Consider the following 16,974-nt stretch of genomic DNA (forward strand, 5'->3'; position numbering starts at 1 on the left):
CCTCTGAGGGGAGAACACGGGCCGGTCCGACCCGATGCAAAGTGGGGGGTGCGCCCGCTGCCCCCACGGCTGGGTCCGCACCAGCCCCGAGCCCCTCCAGCCCCGGAGCCCCCCGGGCGGGCCCGGGGCCCAACTGCAGAGCCCCCGGCACGGATCCCAACCTTGGAGCCTCCGCTGCCGAGCCCCAGCCGCAGATCCCCCATCGAGGAGCCCCCATTCCGGAGCCCTCAGCACAGAACCCCCATCCCGGAGCCCCCGTTGCAGACGCTCCGCACGGACCCCAAACCCGAAGCCCCCCCTCCTCGGATCTCCCCATTTAACAGCCCCCAGTACAGAACATCCATCCCGAACTCCCCATCCTTGAGCCCCCATCCCGGACCCCCCAACGTGGAGCCCGCACCCCGGTCCCCCAGCACAGAATCCCCAGGCCGGAGCCGCCAGCGTGGACCCCCATCCCGAGAGCCCGCCCCGGAGCCCCCATTCCGGAGCCCCCTCACAGAGCCCCCCCTCAGCCCGGGCCCGGCCCCTCAGGCCCGGCGCAGGCGCGGCGGGCGGGCCGGGCGGTCGCTGCCGGGCGGGGCGGGCCGGGCGCGGGGCGCCTGCGCTGCCGGAGCGGTGCCTGGGCCGCCCGTCCCGGCCGGGTCGCCGTCGGAGCGGGGGGGGCGCGGCGGTAGCGGCGCGGGGGCTCCGGTGCCCCCGGTCCCCCCGGTCCCGTGCCCCCCACCCGCCTCGCCCAGACCCCGCCTGGCCTCCAGCCCGCCCCTCCCGGGGGGCTCCGGTAAGCCGCTCCCGCCTCGTTACCGCGGGCGCTGCCCGCCCGCTGCTCCGCATCCCCTCCCCGCCCTCCTGATTCCTCTCCTCCTTCCCCCGGGCCCTTCGCCGCCGCCGGGGGAGGGGAGCGGGTGTGGGCCCCCCCAAAGCTCCCGGGTGTGGTGGGGCTGGGAGCGGGGGTGCTGCGGGCCGGGGTCTCTCCAGCGGGGGGTTCCCCCTCCTCCCCTCAGTGTAGGGGGCTCGGGCCGCCTTTGTCCGCTCCCGGTGATGCTGCGGGGCCCCTCCGCCCGTCGGGCCGCGGAACCGCCTCCCCCGGTGCCCCCTCTCCGGTCGATCCAGCCCCGCACCGTCCCACCCGCCCCCGTGGGGGTCGGCGGGCTCTGAGCCCCGTCCCCGTGGAAGGGGCCGCCGCCACCAACAGGTGGTTTGACACCGATACTTTCTCCTTTCTTCCCCTTGTCTTTTTATCCCCGCACCTCCTTCTGTCAGATAATTCTCCTGGTTTGATCTCTAGGAAGTGAGAACCGCTCATGGCTTTCACACCTCCCGCTTAGAGCTATAGGTGTAACAGCCCCATCTCCGGGGGTGTAACACCCCATCTCCGGGGGTGTAACAGCCCCATCTCCGGGGGTGTAACACCCCATCTCTGGGGTTATAACAGCCCCATCTCCGGGGGTGTAACAGCCCCATCTCCGAGGGTGTAACAGCCCCATCTCCGGGGGTGTAACAGCCCCATCTCCGGGGGTGTAACACCCCATCTCCGAGGGTGTAACAGCCCCATCTCCGGGGGTGTAACAGCCCCATCTCCGAGGGTGTAGCAGCCCCATCTCCGGGGGATGTAACACCCCATCTCTGAGGGTGTAACAGCCCCATCTCCGGGGGTGTAACAGCCCCATCTCCGGGGGTTTAACAGCCCCATCTCCGGGGGTTGTAACAGCCCCATCTCCGGGGATGTAACACCCCATCTCTGAGGGTGTAACAGCCCCATCTCCGGGGATGTAACACCCCATCTCCGGGGATGTAACACCCCATCTCCGGGGATGTAACACCCCATCTCCGGGGATGTAACACCCCATCTCTGAGGGTGTAACAGCCCCATCTCCGGGGATGTAACACCCCATCTCCGGGGATGTAACACCCCATCTCCGGGGATGTAACACCCCATCTCTGGGGTTGTAACAGCCCCATCTCTGGGGTTGTAACATCCTCATCTCTGCAGTGTGCCATCCCATCTCCAGGGGTGTAACAGCCCCATCTCTGCAGAGGGTGACACCCCATCTCTGGGGTTGTAACAGCCCCATCTCTGGGGGTGTAACATCCTGATCTCTGCAGAGGGTGACACCCCATCTCTGGGGTTGTAACAGCCCCATCCCTGGGGATGTAACAGCTCATCTCTGCAGGGTGTAAAACCTCTCTCTGGGAGCGCATGGAGAATGTGACCCCCCCCCCTTTGTGTGGAGTCACTCAGAGCTGCTCCTCCATAAAGCCACGGTCCCACCTCGCATAAAGAAATAGCACCATCCCAAAAATCACCCAGCTGAAGGTCCTTTTCCGCCAGGATCCTGCACAGGCAGCACACAGGGAGCTGGTGTCTGCAGAGGAGGTGGTTTGCAGGGGCCCGGCGGTGACGCCTCGTAAACAGCTGCAAAAAGTGAACAGAAAGAGTCACTCAGAGCTCGTTGGCAGCACCCAGGGTTGTACAAAGGGGAAGTGTCTCACCTATGTTTGTCTGCAACTTCTAGTAACAGTTGCAAAAGTGTTACCTCACTGTGAGTTACGTGATACCCAGGAAAACCAGTTTAAGGGGTAGTTGCACGTTTGAAATCTTTGTTTTTCATGCATTTTAGGAAGCACAGCTTGGTTGTCAGATATGCCCTGAAACTGCCACTGGTTGGAAGTGGCACACACCAGTATTTACATGTTGGATTCACAAAGACAGAAATGAAAATATGAAAATATATTTTTTTTCTCAGAAATAAATATGTAGGATACTTACACTAGGGTTTGTTTTTTTGGGGTGTTTTTTAAACTGCAGTGTGTTCAAAGGCAGTGATCTTCTGGATTTGTCCAAATTTTTGGGTGAAAACATCTAGGAAAAGTGCTTAGAGGCAGCTAAATGCCTTTTTTGTTCCTTCCTCGGTTGCTCTGTTAGTGGGATGACTTTCAGGATTTTGATGACTTTCACAGCAGAGGAGCCAGGAGGCAACTGATGGAGTTATTTCTGCAGGGGTTACAGGAAGCACAACTTCTGGATTAGGTGTTTCAGGGTGATATTCCTGAATTTTAAACATTTACTAAAGATAGAATGTGTTGGGAGCAACAAACATAGGCAGTACTGGCTGAAATTGTGGTTTTTGAGGCACCATATTTCTTAAGTTTCCTTCCCTCTTATTTTCAGATCAAATATGTTCAAAACAGGAAGTTTGACTGGTACCTTTTATTTTGTAAGACTTTTCCCTACTTCGTCTTAGTTCAGACTGGTGGTATTTGTTGTTAAAATCCGAGCTCTGTGATTCAGCATCATTTAATTGATTTCAGCTCTTGTTTGAAGGCTATTTGCCATTTATAATGTTTAGTTTTCTCCTCCCTTTTTCTCTCCTAGCAGCCATGGCAATGACAGGCCCCACGCCGTGCTCGTCCATGAGCAACCACACCAAGGAGCGAGTTACGATGACAAAGGTGACGTTAGAAAACTTCTACAGCAACCTCATAGCACAGCACGAGGAGAGGGAGATGAGGTAAAGATCTTCCTTGTTTCTTTTCCAAACTGGGTAAGAGCCCAAATTTATATTAACTGCATTTAGCTTTCCTGAGCCAAAGCAAAAATCGTAAAATCCCAGGATGGTTTGGGTTGGAAGGGACCTTAAAGCTCATCCAGTTCCACCCCCTGCCATGGGCAGGGACACCTTCCACTAGCCCAGGTTGCTCCAAGCCCCATCCAACCTGGCCTTGGACACTTCCAGGGATGGGGCAGCCACAGCTTCTCTGGGCAACCTGTGCCAGGGCCTCCCCACCCTCACAGGGAACAATTTCTTCCCAGTCTCCCATCTGACCCTGCCCTCTGGCAGTGGGAAGCCATTCCCCCTTGTCCTGTCTCTCCATCCCTTTCTCATGTCCTCTTTCTATCAACCATGTTTCTGTAATACTTTCCACACCAAAGTCCCTCTCCAGCTCTCCTGGAGCCCCTTTAGGCCCTGGAAGGGGCTCTCAGGTCTCTCTGGAGCCTTCTCTTCTCCAGGTGAGCACCCCCAGCTCCAGAGCAGAGGGGCTCCAGCCCTTGGAGCATCTCTGAGGTCTCCTCTGGACTCTCTCCAGCAGCTCCACATCCTTCTGTTGTTCCCCAGGGCTGGAGGCAGCTCTGCAGGTGGGGTCTCACCTGAGGGGGCAGAATCCCCCCCCTGCTGCCCACTCTGTGGGATCAGCCCAGGGCATGGGAGGTTTCTGGGCTGGGTCATGTCCAGCCTCTCATCCACCAAACCCCAGAGTCCTTCTCCCCAGGGCTGCTCCCAATCCCAGTTATCTGCCCAGCCTGTGTCAGTGCTGGGATTGCCTCGATCCATGTGCAGGACCTAAAGGGAGACAGTCTTTTCAGGGACAAGGAGGGGTTGCTGTGAGGAGTCACTCAGTGCTGCCTGAACCTGTGGCACCTCTTTAAATCCATCAATCCAGTATAAAATGGGATTGGACTGAGCTGTGTGACTTTCCTTTGGCTGGATCTTCTCATTTGCTGAATACCCTCAAGCTGTAGCACCAGGACTTCTGCTGTTCTCCCAGCTTGCCATGGAGTCTATAATCAGAATTTAGTTCAGTGTTGGTTCCCTTTTGGCCTTGCTGCCAAAGCCATAACGAGCTCCTGGAGCAATGAATGCCAGCTCACTACAGGAGCTGCAGAAATGAGGCAGCAATTTAGAAATAAATCCTAACTTGCAGAGACATTTCCTTCAAAGTTTCAGATTAGGAGAGATCGAGGTCTAATTCAGACAGAAAATATCAGTGATTTAATTCCTTTCTTTCTCTTTGCACAGCTCTTGCTTTTTACATGTACTTATTTATTATGAGCACTATTGTCTACTCCCCAAAATCTCAATGTTTGGGTTTTTTTTCCTGTTTGGGATCAAGACTTTGTCTGAACAAACAGACTGGACTTTATAAGTTGCATGTTTTTTGTAACAGCAGCTGTGTCTGTGGTTGTGCAGTTCAGAGTTTCAGTGGTGTTGACACTGTCCCCTGAAGTGCAGATTGGGCCTGGTAAGGATATTTGAGGGAGTTCTGACCTGAGCTGTTTAATTCTGTGCACTGCACTGACTGCTGGAGTCACTGGTGTGAGTGTGGACTGGGAGGACTGGACTCAGTGGGTTCTTAAACGAGGGCAAAGGGATTGAAATGTGCCTGATGGTGAAGTGATAACCCCAAATGTTATCACTTTGCAGCAGCTGCACAGGGCCCCAGGAGACAGGAAGAGGATCTTGAGAAGGATGACTTGCAGAAAGAGAAGGAATTTTTTAGTGCATTTGTAATGTTCAGACAATAAAACCCCCCAAACCACCAATCCCAGTTCAGCCAGCTGTAAATATCGTTGGCATTGGGAAAAAATTCCCAGAGGATAATCATTGCAAGTGTCCCCTGAAGCCATTCCCCTTCTGAAGTCTTGCTTCCTTCTTTCCTTTCTCCCAAATGACCCTTGTGGACTAAGGCTGTAAATATTTCTGAATTCTTTAAAGAGGAGAACATGTACAGACACGTTTCCTCTTCCCAAATATTTGGAGTATCTCAGGTCTTAGGAAATCTAAAGTAACTTTTCTCCTCCCACATATGATGAGTTTGAGATGCAGTGAAATTTTAAATGTGTTTAAAGAGCCAATTCTCCCTGGAATAGGTGAGACTTTGATGTTTATTTATTATGGCTCTGCCCTGAAGTGACTTGCCCAGCTGTCAGAACCAGACGAGAATTGAACCCAGATCTCCTCAATCTGGGTTTGTGTACAACAAAAATGTACAGTTGAATAACATGTGACACTCAAGGAAGGTTTAGATTATTAAAATTAAAGAGGACAAAGCTGGAATTTTAAATTTGGATGCTTCAAAATTAATCTCCTGAGTCTCCCTTGTACATAATACATTTGCTATTTGCTGGCACAGAGCAGGGCTGGTGGATCTGTGCACATGATTAAGAAACAATGTTAATGATTCAACCTTTATTTTTCTAATTTGATTAAAAAACAAGGTTAATGATTCAACCTTTCTTTTTCTAATTTGATTAAAAAACAAGGTTAATGATTCAACCTTTCTTTTTCTAATTCGATTAAAAAACAAGGTTAATGATTCAACCTTTATTTTTCTAATTTCTCTCTGCTCTAGACAAAAGAAACTAGAACAAATGATGGAAGAAGAAGGCTTAAAAGATGAAGAGGTAACAAATATGGAAAAATTATCTTAATGCTTAAATACAAGTATTTTTCTTTTCTAAATGGAGATCTGGGATCTTTCCTTGAAGTTACTGTGATCCCTGTGGAACCCACCTGCAGAATTCTCACTGGGGTTTCTTAAATTCCAGAAAAGAATCAGGAGATCAGCTCATGCACAAAAGGAAACGGAGTTTCTTCGCCTAAAGAGAACAAGGCTTGGGTTGGAGGACTTTGAGTCTTTAAAAGTAATAGGCAGAGGAGCATTTGGAGAGGTGAGTCCAGAAAAAAATGTGCTTTTAACTGGCTCTGGAGTCTGTTAAAGGCTTGCTTAGTTTATACAAGCAAAAGGTAAATGTTGTAGCAACCACAGATTGATTTTTAGCTGAACAGTCACGTGCATCTTTTTACCTGATAAATGCTGGGTTAAAACATTCTGTGCTTTAAAGGAACCTGAATGATGTCGAAAAGGACTTGATGGGCAGGTTTGGAGAGGGTTTTAATGGTGAACTCCTGGGGCTGGGCTCAGGGAGGGCTGGAGGGCCCTTGCAAAGTCCCTTCTGGTGGCCTTTGGAGCACCTGCTCTAGGTGTGAATTGCTCGGTGCCACCTCTGTTAAAATTATCTCCTAGAATTAACGGGACTTTTTACTGTTCCTGAGCACTGTGCTTTTGGGGGCTTTATAATCTGTTTTCATTAACTGGAAGCCAAGGGCTTGATCCCCAGCTTTGTGCAGAGGTGTGCTGGGTCTGACTGCAGTCTCTGTGTGCTCCCCAGGTGAGGCTGGTGCAGAAGAAGGACACGGGGCACGTTTATGCCATGAAAATACTGCGCAAGGCTGATATGCTCGAAAAAGAGCAGGTAAATACCCCCCTGGAGCAGCACTGGGTGACTCCAGGAGCTCACTGGGATGTGCAGAGGAGGAACAGGCAACTCTGGTTTAGGTTTAGTAGCTAAAAAATTGTGGGCTTTTTTTTCCCCCTCTTTTTTTACTGAGGAACTAAGTCAGAAAAACCTCTGAATTCCTAAGGACTCGTCTTCTAGTGGGTCTTTCAACACAAACTCATGCAAATGATTCGGTGTAAACTTCAAGATCAGTGTTTTCTTGCATTTCTGACTTATGGGATCACATATAAATTTCAAAGTGATACAGCTGCTGGAATTCAGGCTCAGACAGACACGAAGCAGCAGCATTTAACATTTTTAAGGCTTTCCTGTAGTGCTTCTGGGAATAAAATGATCTGAGACAGTCACTTCTTGTTCAGCACTGGGGTGAAGCTCTGGGTTTTCAAAAAGAGATCTAAATGGTTTGATATTTTTGTAAAGAATTGAGATATTTTTGAGTGTATGATTTATATTATATATAGGTTTAATAGGTATATATAATATATAAACCATACTATATAATTCTGATGGTGTTTCTGCCCTTGTGCAGAGGTTTGACTGTTGAATTCTCAGTGTTTGCTGCTTTCCAGTATAATACTTGAATTGCCTGTGCAATAAAAGCATCTGCTAAAACTAAGCCAGGGCATGTGTGTGTGTCCAGGTTGGCCATATCCGTGCGGAGCGGGACATCCTGGTGGAGGCTGACAGCCTGTGGGTTGTGAAGATGTTCTACAGTTTCCAGGACAAGCTCAACCTCTACCTGATCATGGAGTTCCTGCCTGGAGGTAAATGGAATCCAAAAGCTGCTTTCCTGTTGTTTGGGGATTGCTAATTTCTTAATTAGCAAATGTAGTCTGAGATTAGAGTGTGTGTGGGTACCCTGTGTTTGTACATCTGGGAAGGAACAAGTCTTTGGAAAGGTTTCTGCTTTTTGGGGTACTGAGATCTTTGGGACAAGCTTGAGGTCTCCTGCTTGGGTTTGAGCTGCAGGTGTTTAAACTTGGCCTAAATATTCTTCTAGTTCCTCCCCTGGCTGTCAGCAGAACCCCCACATAACCAGGTTTGGATTCTCTAACCTGTTGGTTTTAACTGAATGCAGCAGAAATAGCTTTTTTTCTATAAAAGTCCCAGTTCTTTCCTCATAATGACCTGGACTGACCACATGGACTGATAAAATCCCAAATCTGGTTTTCCTGATTGAAAATTGAAAGTGGTGGGGCAGTGATACCTGGAGGCTGCAGGGGGAGAAGTTCCAGTGGGAAACTGGACAGAAGGTCCCAATTCTTTCCTCATCACAACCTGGACTGTCACATGGACTGTTAATTTAATGTCTTAAATTAGTGAGAGTGGAGCCTGTGTGTTCACCTTTGGGGGGTTTCCAGGTGACATGATGACACTGCTGATGAAGAAAGACACTCTAACAGAGGAGGAGACACAGTTCTACATTGCTGAGACCGTGCTTGCCATTGATTCCATCCATCAGCTGGGCTTTATCCATCGGGATATAAAACCAGACAACCTCCTCCTGGACAGCAAGGTATGGACTGGCCACTCCCTGGGGAGGATAAATAGGCCTTGTGATTTTTAATATTGACCTGCACTAGTGATGAGGGTTGTGAAAGAAGATGGTGCTTCTTTTTTTAGCCCTGTTCTTTCCAGCTTTTGAGGTGTAGCTGCCATAATCCTGGGAAAAACCCAAGCCAGGAAAGACCTCCCTTCCACCCCAGCTGTGCTCAGACCTCGAGCCCTCTGACAACTGTTTAAGCTATTTTTGGCTGTTTCAGCTGGAGTTTCAGTTCTCCCCTTGCAGTCAAAGCTGTTTCCTTTTGCTCTCACATCTGTTACACTCCCACTTGCCAGCATGGGCATAGATGGTTCTATCAAACATGAAGGATGTGGCTGTTCCAGACTGAGAATGGAGGTGGGATCTCCCTCAGGATCAGGATCTGTTCCTGAGGGCTGGCCAGGCTACCTGGTTATTGCAGGCAGTTTGCAGAAAGCCTCATTGTTTGAGTGTCCTCCTGTTGCTTACTCCAAATATACCTAAAATCAAGCTTGCTTGGAAAAGGTTTGCCAGCAGTAAATAATTCCTTTCCCACTACCAGGTTGGAATTACTGATGTAAATAATAGAATCACAGAATCCTGGACTGATTTGGGTTGGAAGGGACCTTAGAGATCCAGTTCCACCCTCTGCCATGGACAGGGACACCTTCCACTAGCCCAGGCTGCTCCAAGCCCTGTCCAACCTGGCCTTGGACACCTCCAGGAATGGGGCAGCCACAGCTTCTCTGGGCACTGTGTCCAATTCAGTGTGTTTACATCTAGATGTAGACAAATTTGGGGCTTTGAAAATATATATTTTAGATATACTTCTAAAAATTGCACTTAGTGTGGTCATGTTATGCACCAGGACAGATCCAGTCACTGAATTTAAGGTGTTTCTCTGTCTCTTGGGGTCAGTTCACAACCCAGGGGCTGCAGCTGCATCTGGAGATGTTTCCTTTCACTCTGAAGTGATGGGGAGCTGCAGGAGCAGAGGCTTCTTGAAGGGCTTTCTTTGTGGAATAGTGATGAAAGTATCAATAGCTTCATTCCATGTACACATCCAGTGTTAGGCTAAAACAAGGAATGCAAAGGACATGGAGGTGCTGGAGCGTGTCCAGGGAAGGGAACAGAGCTGGGGAAGGGGCTGGAGCAGCAGGAGTGAATGAGAGAGCTGGGGGGGCTCAGCCTGGAGAAAGGGAGGCTCAGGGGGGATCTTCTGGCTCTGCAACTCCTGAAAGGAGGTTGTGGCCAGGTAGGGGTCAGGTTCTGCTCCCAGGGAATAAGGGACAGCACAAGAGGAAACAGCCTCAAGCTGTGCCAGGGGAGGTTTAGTTGGATATTAGAAAAGATTTTTTCCTGGAAAGCATGATCAGACACTGGAATAAGTTGCCCAGGGAAGTGGTGGAGTCACCATCTCTGGAAGTGTTCAGGAGGCATCTGGATGTGGCACTTGGGGACACAGTTTGGGGGGTGAAGATGATGCTGGGCTCTGTTCCAACCTTGCTGAGTCTGTGATTTGCTCTGATAATGTCTTGTCTTGGTTCTGTCTTTTGCTTGGTTTGTTCATTTCTAGGGCCACGTGAAACTCTCAGACTTTGGTCTGTGTACTGGACTGAAGAAAGCCCACAGGACAGAATTTTATAGAAACTTGAACCACAGTCTTCCCAGTGACTTCAGTAAGTTCTTTGGCTCCAAAGGGTATCTGGGTGGTTGTTCTCAGTGCCTGACATAACTCATTTTAGTGTGAAGGTAGAAGGCTACAGTGGGGGGGTTAATAATTAAATTACATCTTGAGATGTAATTTTGATTTTCTGTAAAATAAAAATAATTTCAGTTACTTTAATGTACAAACCCACCTTCACTTCCAGAAGTTTGTCTCTGAAACAGGCTCTGCTGTAGCCCTTTGCATGTGTAATAAACCTGGCATGAAAAGATGGTGGCTGGATCTCAAGTGTTATTTAAATTAATAAGCAAGGACAGGCTCTCTGAATATACTTGGATATGGAATAACTTGGATCATGGATTTAAATAAACCTTGCAAGCATGGATCAATAATGAAAGGCTGTTGTCAGTCAGATGTTGTCAATCTTACATGGGTTTGGAAGTTGCTGGGAGGTTTAGATTTAGGGTGTAACAGTTTGGGGGTTAAAATGTGTATTGGGTGACTATTAGGATTCAGTCACAGATATTGAATCTCCTTTAGCTTTTCAGAACATGAATTCCAAAAGGAAAGCAGAGACTTGGAAGAGGAATCGAAGGCAGTTGGTAAGTAGGTCTCACCTGGCTGGAAATGTTCCTGCATACAGGGGTTAAAGGGGTTAAAGCAGTCCAGAGTTCTGAACAATCCTGAAAGGAAGAGATTGATGCTTTTTTTTTTTTTTTAAAAAAAAAGAGAGAAATGACTCTAATTTGTCCTTCACCCATCTGCTGAACAGCTGGTGACACATGTGCCTGAGATGGCACTGCCAGAATTATTTGCATGGATATCTGATGCCTGCCAGCCAAAACCAAAGGTTCTTGCCATGCAATCTAACAAAGGGCTGCTGACCCATTCCAAGGTGTATCTGGACAGTGGTACCTTTCCCCACATTCCTGATGGCATTTTAAGACACCTGCACATGAACATGTTGACTTTGTCTCTATATATCAGGAAATAAAGGCTTTACCCAGCTTTGCTAAAGGATCTCAAGAGACAATCTGGTGTCTTCCTTAACATAACCAGTGTTGTGCAAGTCCCCAGTTCCACGTCAGGCAGTTTTCCCTAAAGATGCATGACTGATGGTGTTTGTTCCAGGCTTTTTCTACTGTGGGAACTCCAGATTACATTGCTCCTGAAGTTTTCATGCAGACTGGGTACAACAAGCTGTGTGACTGGTGGTCCCTGGGGGTCATCATGTACGAGATGTTGATTGGTAAGTGCAGGGGTTGTAAACAGGGACTGTGGTGTAGGATTCCAGCTGCATTTCATGGAATTCCAGACTGGTTTGGGCTGGGAAAGACCTTAAAGCTCATCCAGTCCCACCCCCTGCCATGGGCAGGGACACCTTCCACTAGCCCAGGTTGCTCCAAACCCCGTCCAGCCTGGCCTTGGACACTTCCAGGGATGGGGCAGCCACAGCTTCTCTGGGCAGCCTGTTGATGTGCTCAGAGCATCCACTCCTTCCCTGGTCAGTGAGGTGTGCTCTGACCAGCACACTGCAGACTTCAGGAACTGTTTTTGCTTTATCTAAGACTGTATTTTCATTTCTTTTCAGGTTACCCACCCTTCTGTTCTGAGACTCCTCAAGAGACTTATAAGAAAGTGATGAACTGGAAAGAGACCCTGACATTTCCTCCAGAAGTTCCAATCTCTGATAAAGCAAAGGATCTTATTTTAAGGTGCCAGTCACATGGTTTGCCAGTAAATATAGCACTGATTTTCTTGTCTTGCTAACTGTGTTCTGTGCCTCTCATGGCTTGTTTCACATGGACAAACCCTGATGGTGCAAACCATTGTGCACATGCACCAAATGCTGAACTCCCTCGTCAAATACTTTTGTCTCTCAGGTCATTTAGTTGTTCCCTGACTGCTCTGGCAAAATGTTTCTGCTCCTTATTTTGCTTGCAAGCTTCTCATGGAAGCCACTTTAATCCTTTTGCCAGAGCTGGCTTCTTACAACAGGAATGATTTTGCCATTGTATGCACTGGAGCATTCAAATGTATCCCAGTGCTTGCTGACTCACTGTATTTCCAATCATTATCTATTCTCAGGACAGAAATATAAAGGTCTACATTTATAGACTTTATATGTTCTCCTGCTCTATCCTGGTCCTGAAATAGAAAGGCCACATTATCCTGTTGTGAAGGAATAGCACATCTTACTGTGGCATTGGACATGACATTCCTGAACATAACTCTGTCTGTTGGTTTTGCTGTGGGAGTTCTTAGTCTGCTCCATTTATATGTTAAGAAACTGTAGCAGTATCAGTCCAGAAAGCTGTTCCATTTCTGGGTGGAATGCTTTCGTTTTCATTCTCCCTTCATTTTCATTCTTCCTTCCATCCCAGATTTTGCTGTGAATGGGAGCACAGAATTGGTGCATCTGGTGTGGAGGAAATAAAGAGTAACCCATTCTTTGAAGGGGTTGATTGGGAGCACATCAGGTAAGATGCTTTGCAGAAAAGGAAGCTGCTCTTCTCTAGGGACTGTCCAGGCCAGTCCTGTTCAGCAGCAGGGAGCAGGTGAATGGAATTTATCATATCCAGGTGTGGGTGAAAGTATTTTGTTCCCTACCTGAAGCTTGCTGAGGTTTAGGCACTTTCAGTCTTGATTCTGTTAAGAAAGGGAAAGTGGCTGAATCCTGCTTTGTCTTTGAAATCTTAATGCTCCATCTGCTCTCCTTGGCAGAGAGAGACCTGCTGCGATTTCCATAGAAATTAAAAGCATTGATGATACCTCAAACTTTGATGAATTTCCAGAATCTGATATCCTTAAACCAACAGGTAAATGATTGTTTGATTCTGCATGTGAACAATCTTTCCTCTCCTCCAGTAAAATCATCTTTCCTGTTAATCACAGAAAGGATCTTACTAGATGCTAACATTTTTTTCTCATGACCACATGCCTTGGTAGCCTCGTGGTGCAGGGTGTGCAAGCTGGAATTGGGGTTCCAGGAGATGCAGGATGGAAATGATGGGGGAATTATCTGAGGAAGGGCATCTCTGAGGCAGCAGAGCTCCCAGTGAGTTCAGATCTCAGCAGGACCTTGGTACTGGCTGATCCCTGCTGGCACAGCTGACACTTGCAGTAGTGGGTGGGGAAGGGTGGGACAGAAAGGGGATGTTTTGCTGTAAATTCCTAAAGGATCACAGCATAGTCACACATTTCTCCATGAGTTTAAATACAGAATCACAGAATGGTTTGGGTTGGGAGGGACCTTAAAGCTCATCTCATTCAACCCCCAGCCATGGGCAGGGACACCTTATCCTAGCCCAGGTTGCTCCAAGCCCTGTCCAACCTGGCCTTGGACACTCCCAGGGCATCCACCACCTCTCTGGGCAGCCTGTGCAAGTGTTTCACAGCCCACACTGTAAAAAATTTGTCTGAATCTACCCTCTTTTAGCTTAAAATCATTGTGCCGTGTCCTGTGTCCCAGCAGTTCTTTCCTGGGCTTGAAGCACGAAGCTGAATCCTGGGTTTATGATATTTTTTCCTGCCCTATTCCACATCCAGTGTTTTGTATGTAAATAAACTTGGCAGTCTCCAAAGGGTAACTTTATTTCTTCTGTGTCTTCCCAGTGGCAACAAGCAACCACCCAGAGACCGACTACAAGAACAAAGACTGGGTTTTTATCAATTACACCTACAAACGTTTCGAGGGCCTGACGGCCCGAGGGGCAATCCCATCCTACATGAAAGGAGGGAAGTGACACAGCTTTACCTGGCACTTCTGAGCCGTGGAATTCTGTTGCTGTACTTTGGGTTTATACCCATAAAAGAATTTTTTTTTTTTTTTAAAGAAAACTTGAGGGCTATCAGCTCTTGGAGGAGACTTCAGGACCCTGTTTTGTTACACACCTGGTTGTTACTAAGGATTTTTTTTCCACAACGTGTTTGCATCATCTCTGCTGCCAGCACCTTTTGCTGCTTCAGGAGCAAGAGTTTTTCCTTTTTAAATCCTTTGCCACATTGTACAGTCCATCGGGAGCTGGGAGCCTTCCCTTTGGCTTTGCAAAGCACGGGATTCTGTAGGATTGTTTGCCAGTCCTGCATTTAGTGACAAACTCACTCTGCCAATTCTGCCAGCACTGTTTGCCCAGTGGCTGAGGACTCCAGTAACAAAGCAATAATTAAAGCTTGAGACAGACAACTCTCCAGGAAACTGTCAAGCAGAAGGACACAACTCGGATTGCCTTAACCTTAGTTTGTAGTGCTGTTTTTATAATGCTTCTTGGAAGCCTCTCAATAGCATTTCTCAGCTCTGTCACAGTGGCCTCCAGTCCTGGTGCACTTTACTTTTGGTACTAAGTTACCCTCAAGCCATTTAATATTTTTTCTAAATTAAGAAATTGTGCAACACTTTTCCTTCCCCGGATAGAGGAGAAATGGGCCATTCCCTGCTCTGAGCAGGAGTCTTTGGTTACTGTGTGACAGGGGGGATCTGGAAACAGCCCAGATAAACCACAGCTGGTCACACTGTGCATCTGGAATTAGAGCAGAGGGAGGGAAGTTTCCTGAACCTGATCCTTGGTGGGTGAGTTGTGCAGAGCTGTGCCCAAGGCTCCCTTGGCTGGCTGGTGCCATCTGTCGGCCATATCTGAGCTCTGCTGCATCTTCACTGCTTTAAAGACAAAAAAACATCTGTGGCGTTTTTGCTCTTGGTTTTGAGCAGAACAGGATCAGAATGTTGCTGATGGAGGCCTGCCTAGTGTTTCCTTACAGAGCTGCTCTTGCTGTCCTGGCTGAACCATCTGTCCCTGGAGTCTTCCACAGACTGGGGTCACTTTTGGGGCAGTGGAACCCACCGTGTCCACTCCTAGATTATTGCCTACTATAACTTTTATAAAAGTTCTGATCAGGTTCTCTACAGGAGAGCCCCAAAGTGCCTTTCCTTGCCTAAGCCTCTCTGGGAACATGGTACCATTCTGGGAGGGAGGGTTCTGCCTCAGTTGAGCTTTTCCTAATTCCTTTTTCCAACCACGAGCTCCACGTTGAGCCCGTTTGTAGTTAACTCTGCACTTCCAGGGGCAGGTGGCATTAACCCTTTGGGGCTGCCTGGCTCCAGTCTGTAATTTGCAATCAGATTGACAAAAATTATAACTTTTTGAGGTTTCTAAAAGCATGTCTCAGTTTGAATTATCTTGGATTCCTGCAGACTTCTGTTGGTGCTGAACACTAACTCCAGAGTACAGACAAGACAAAGCTCAAGTGATGTTTCACAGGAAAAAAAAAAAAAAAAGGCTTCCAGGGCTGTTGAGTCTTGAATTTCTTGATTAGGAAACAAAACAAAATGGGTTTGTAGTGGAACTTTTTTTAATAGGTGCTTTTAGGGAATTTTTACCTACATGTCTGTTGAGTGCCATCCTGAAGGACTGATGGGGGATTGCCAGTACTGTACATAACTCCTTCGTGTCCTCTCCTCTCCCTCACCACCCCCTGTGCTTTTTGGACTTGTCCCACGACTTTAATGACTTGCCATAAGCAGTTTAGGCACCAGTTGGATCCTACCAAGCTGAAATGCAAAGCAGCCTTAATCAGAAGTGATCCCAGGATCACTGCAGTCAGTAGGGCTCACTTGGATGAATAAGGGCTAACGGAAGGAATGACTTACAGGATCAGGCTTTTACCAACTCATCCCTAAGATCACCTTCTGCTCCCTTTGTACTTTGTGTGAAGGGCTGATAGCAACTTCTCCTGCAGTTTCTTCCAGCCATTTGAAAATGTTGCCTTATAAACCATTGGAAATAATATAAAACCATTTTTGTTTTCAATTCCTAACTACTTAGTTACTGCCTTAAAATGAAATAAAACAAAAATCAAAATCCTTTCAAGCTGCTGTGGATTAGCAACAAATGATTTTGAGATAGTAGCTGCATTCGTAGCCCTTTACTGAAAGGGACCAGCATTTTTATTTATAAATACCAAAGAAGCTAAACAATTATAAGTTGTGATGACTTGCTGTGAAAAAACCAGCTCTCTAGTACTGTGTATTGTGCATTTTTAGTGCTGTGTTTGAAGTGTGACCCCTCAGGTCACTGAGCTCAAGGTGGTTTTTCAAAGGCATGAGGAGCAGTTGGGTACCTCATTCCTGTTGTCTTCCAGCAGAAGTTGGATGTCTTTGAATCCAGTCCTCTTGGACACACCTTCAGTGGTAGCATCTGTATCCCAGGTGCATTTTAAGCCTGCTTCCTATTCCAGTTTTTCACCAACCTTAGGGAAAAAAAGTGTGTCCTACAGTGTCTCCTTCCCAGGATCCATAATTCACTGCTAACTAAGGATTTTGGATGCCTGTTCCATCTCCCATGGTAGCCAAACATTTTCCTTAGCTGCTTGTGTTTTGAGGTTGTTTGTATCTTTGGCTCTTTTTTATTAACCTGCAGTTGCTGGACTTGTAGGAGTAATTCCAGTCTGAATTTCCAATGGATCTGAACACCTTATGCTGCCAGTTCATCTCTGTATCATGCCTAGCACAAAGCTGCACTAAGTGTTTCTTATCACTGTGCCCCGACTCTGCCTTAACCTCTTCAGTTGAAAAAGCATTCTGTAAATATTTAAAAGCTGTTCCAAAATTGCACTGTAAAATTTGGCAGGTGTAGTCAACTTTTTATGGATAGATCTCATTGTGTTGTGTAAATAAATAAAATCCACTTCGTAGACACACTGTTGCTGGGA

The 16,974-nt window shown here is 47.7% G+C and overlaps 1 protein-coding gene across 2 annotated transcripts; it reads left to right on the forward strand.

Moving 5' to 3' along the window:
• Positions 1–603: 603 nt before the first annotated feature.
• STK38 (serine/threonine kinase 38) lies at positions 604–16,960 on the forward strand. Of its 2 annotated transcripts, none has more exons than XM_064635883.1 (14): positions 604–778; positions 3,374–3,509; positions 6,130–6,181; positions 6,326–6,448; positions 6,950–7,033; positions 7,719–7,842; positions 8,440–8,594; positions 10,177–10,279; positions 10,807–10,868; positions 11,398–11,515; positions 11,858–11,981; positions 12,651–12,746; positions 12,991–13,085; positions 13,882–16,960. In XM_064635883.1, exons 2-14 carry the CDS (start codon positions 3,379–3,381, stop codon positions 14,010–14,012), a joined length of 1,398 nt encoding a protein of 465 aa, XP_064491953.1. In that variant the 5' UTR covers positions 604–778; positions 3,374–3,378; the 3' UTR covers positions 14,013–16,960. The 2 variants fall into 2 exon arrangements, with proteins under 2 accessions (XP_064491953.1, XP_064491952.1); XM_064635882.1 differs by having other exon boundaries at positions 3,377–3,509.
• Positions 16,961–16,974: the final 14 nt, after the last annotated feature.

This window comes from Pseudopipra pipra, chromosome 25 (genome assembly GCF_036250125.1).
Source record: "Pseudopipra pipra isolate bDixPip1 chromosome 25, bDixPip1.hap1, whole genome shotgun sequence".
Taxonomy (NCBI): Eukaryota; Metazoa; Chordata; class Aves; order Passeriformes; family Pipridae; genus Pseudopipra; species Pseudopipra pipra.

Coding starts and splice junctions, on each gene's coding strand:
- STK38 (XM_064635883.1), top strand. CDS start 3,379: ATGGCAATGACAGGCCCCACGCCGTGCTCGTCCATGAGCAACCACACC. Junction 10,869..11,397: donor AGAGGAATCGAAGGCAGTTG/GTAAGTAGGTCT, acceptor TGTTTGTTCCAG/GCTTTTTCTACTGTGGGAAC. Junction 12,747..12,990: donor GTTGATTGGGAGCACATCAG/GTAAGATGCTTT, acceptor TCTCCTTGGCAG/AGAGAGACCTGCTGCGATTT.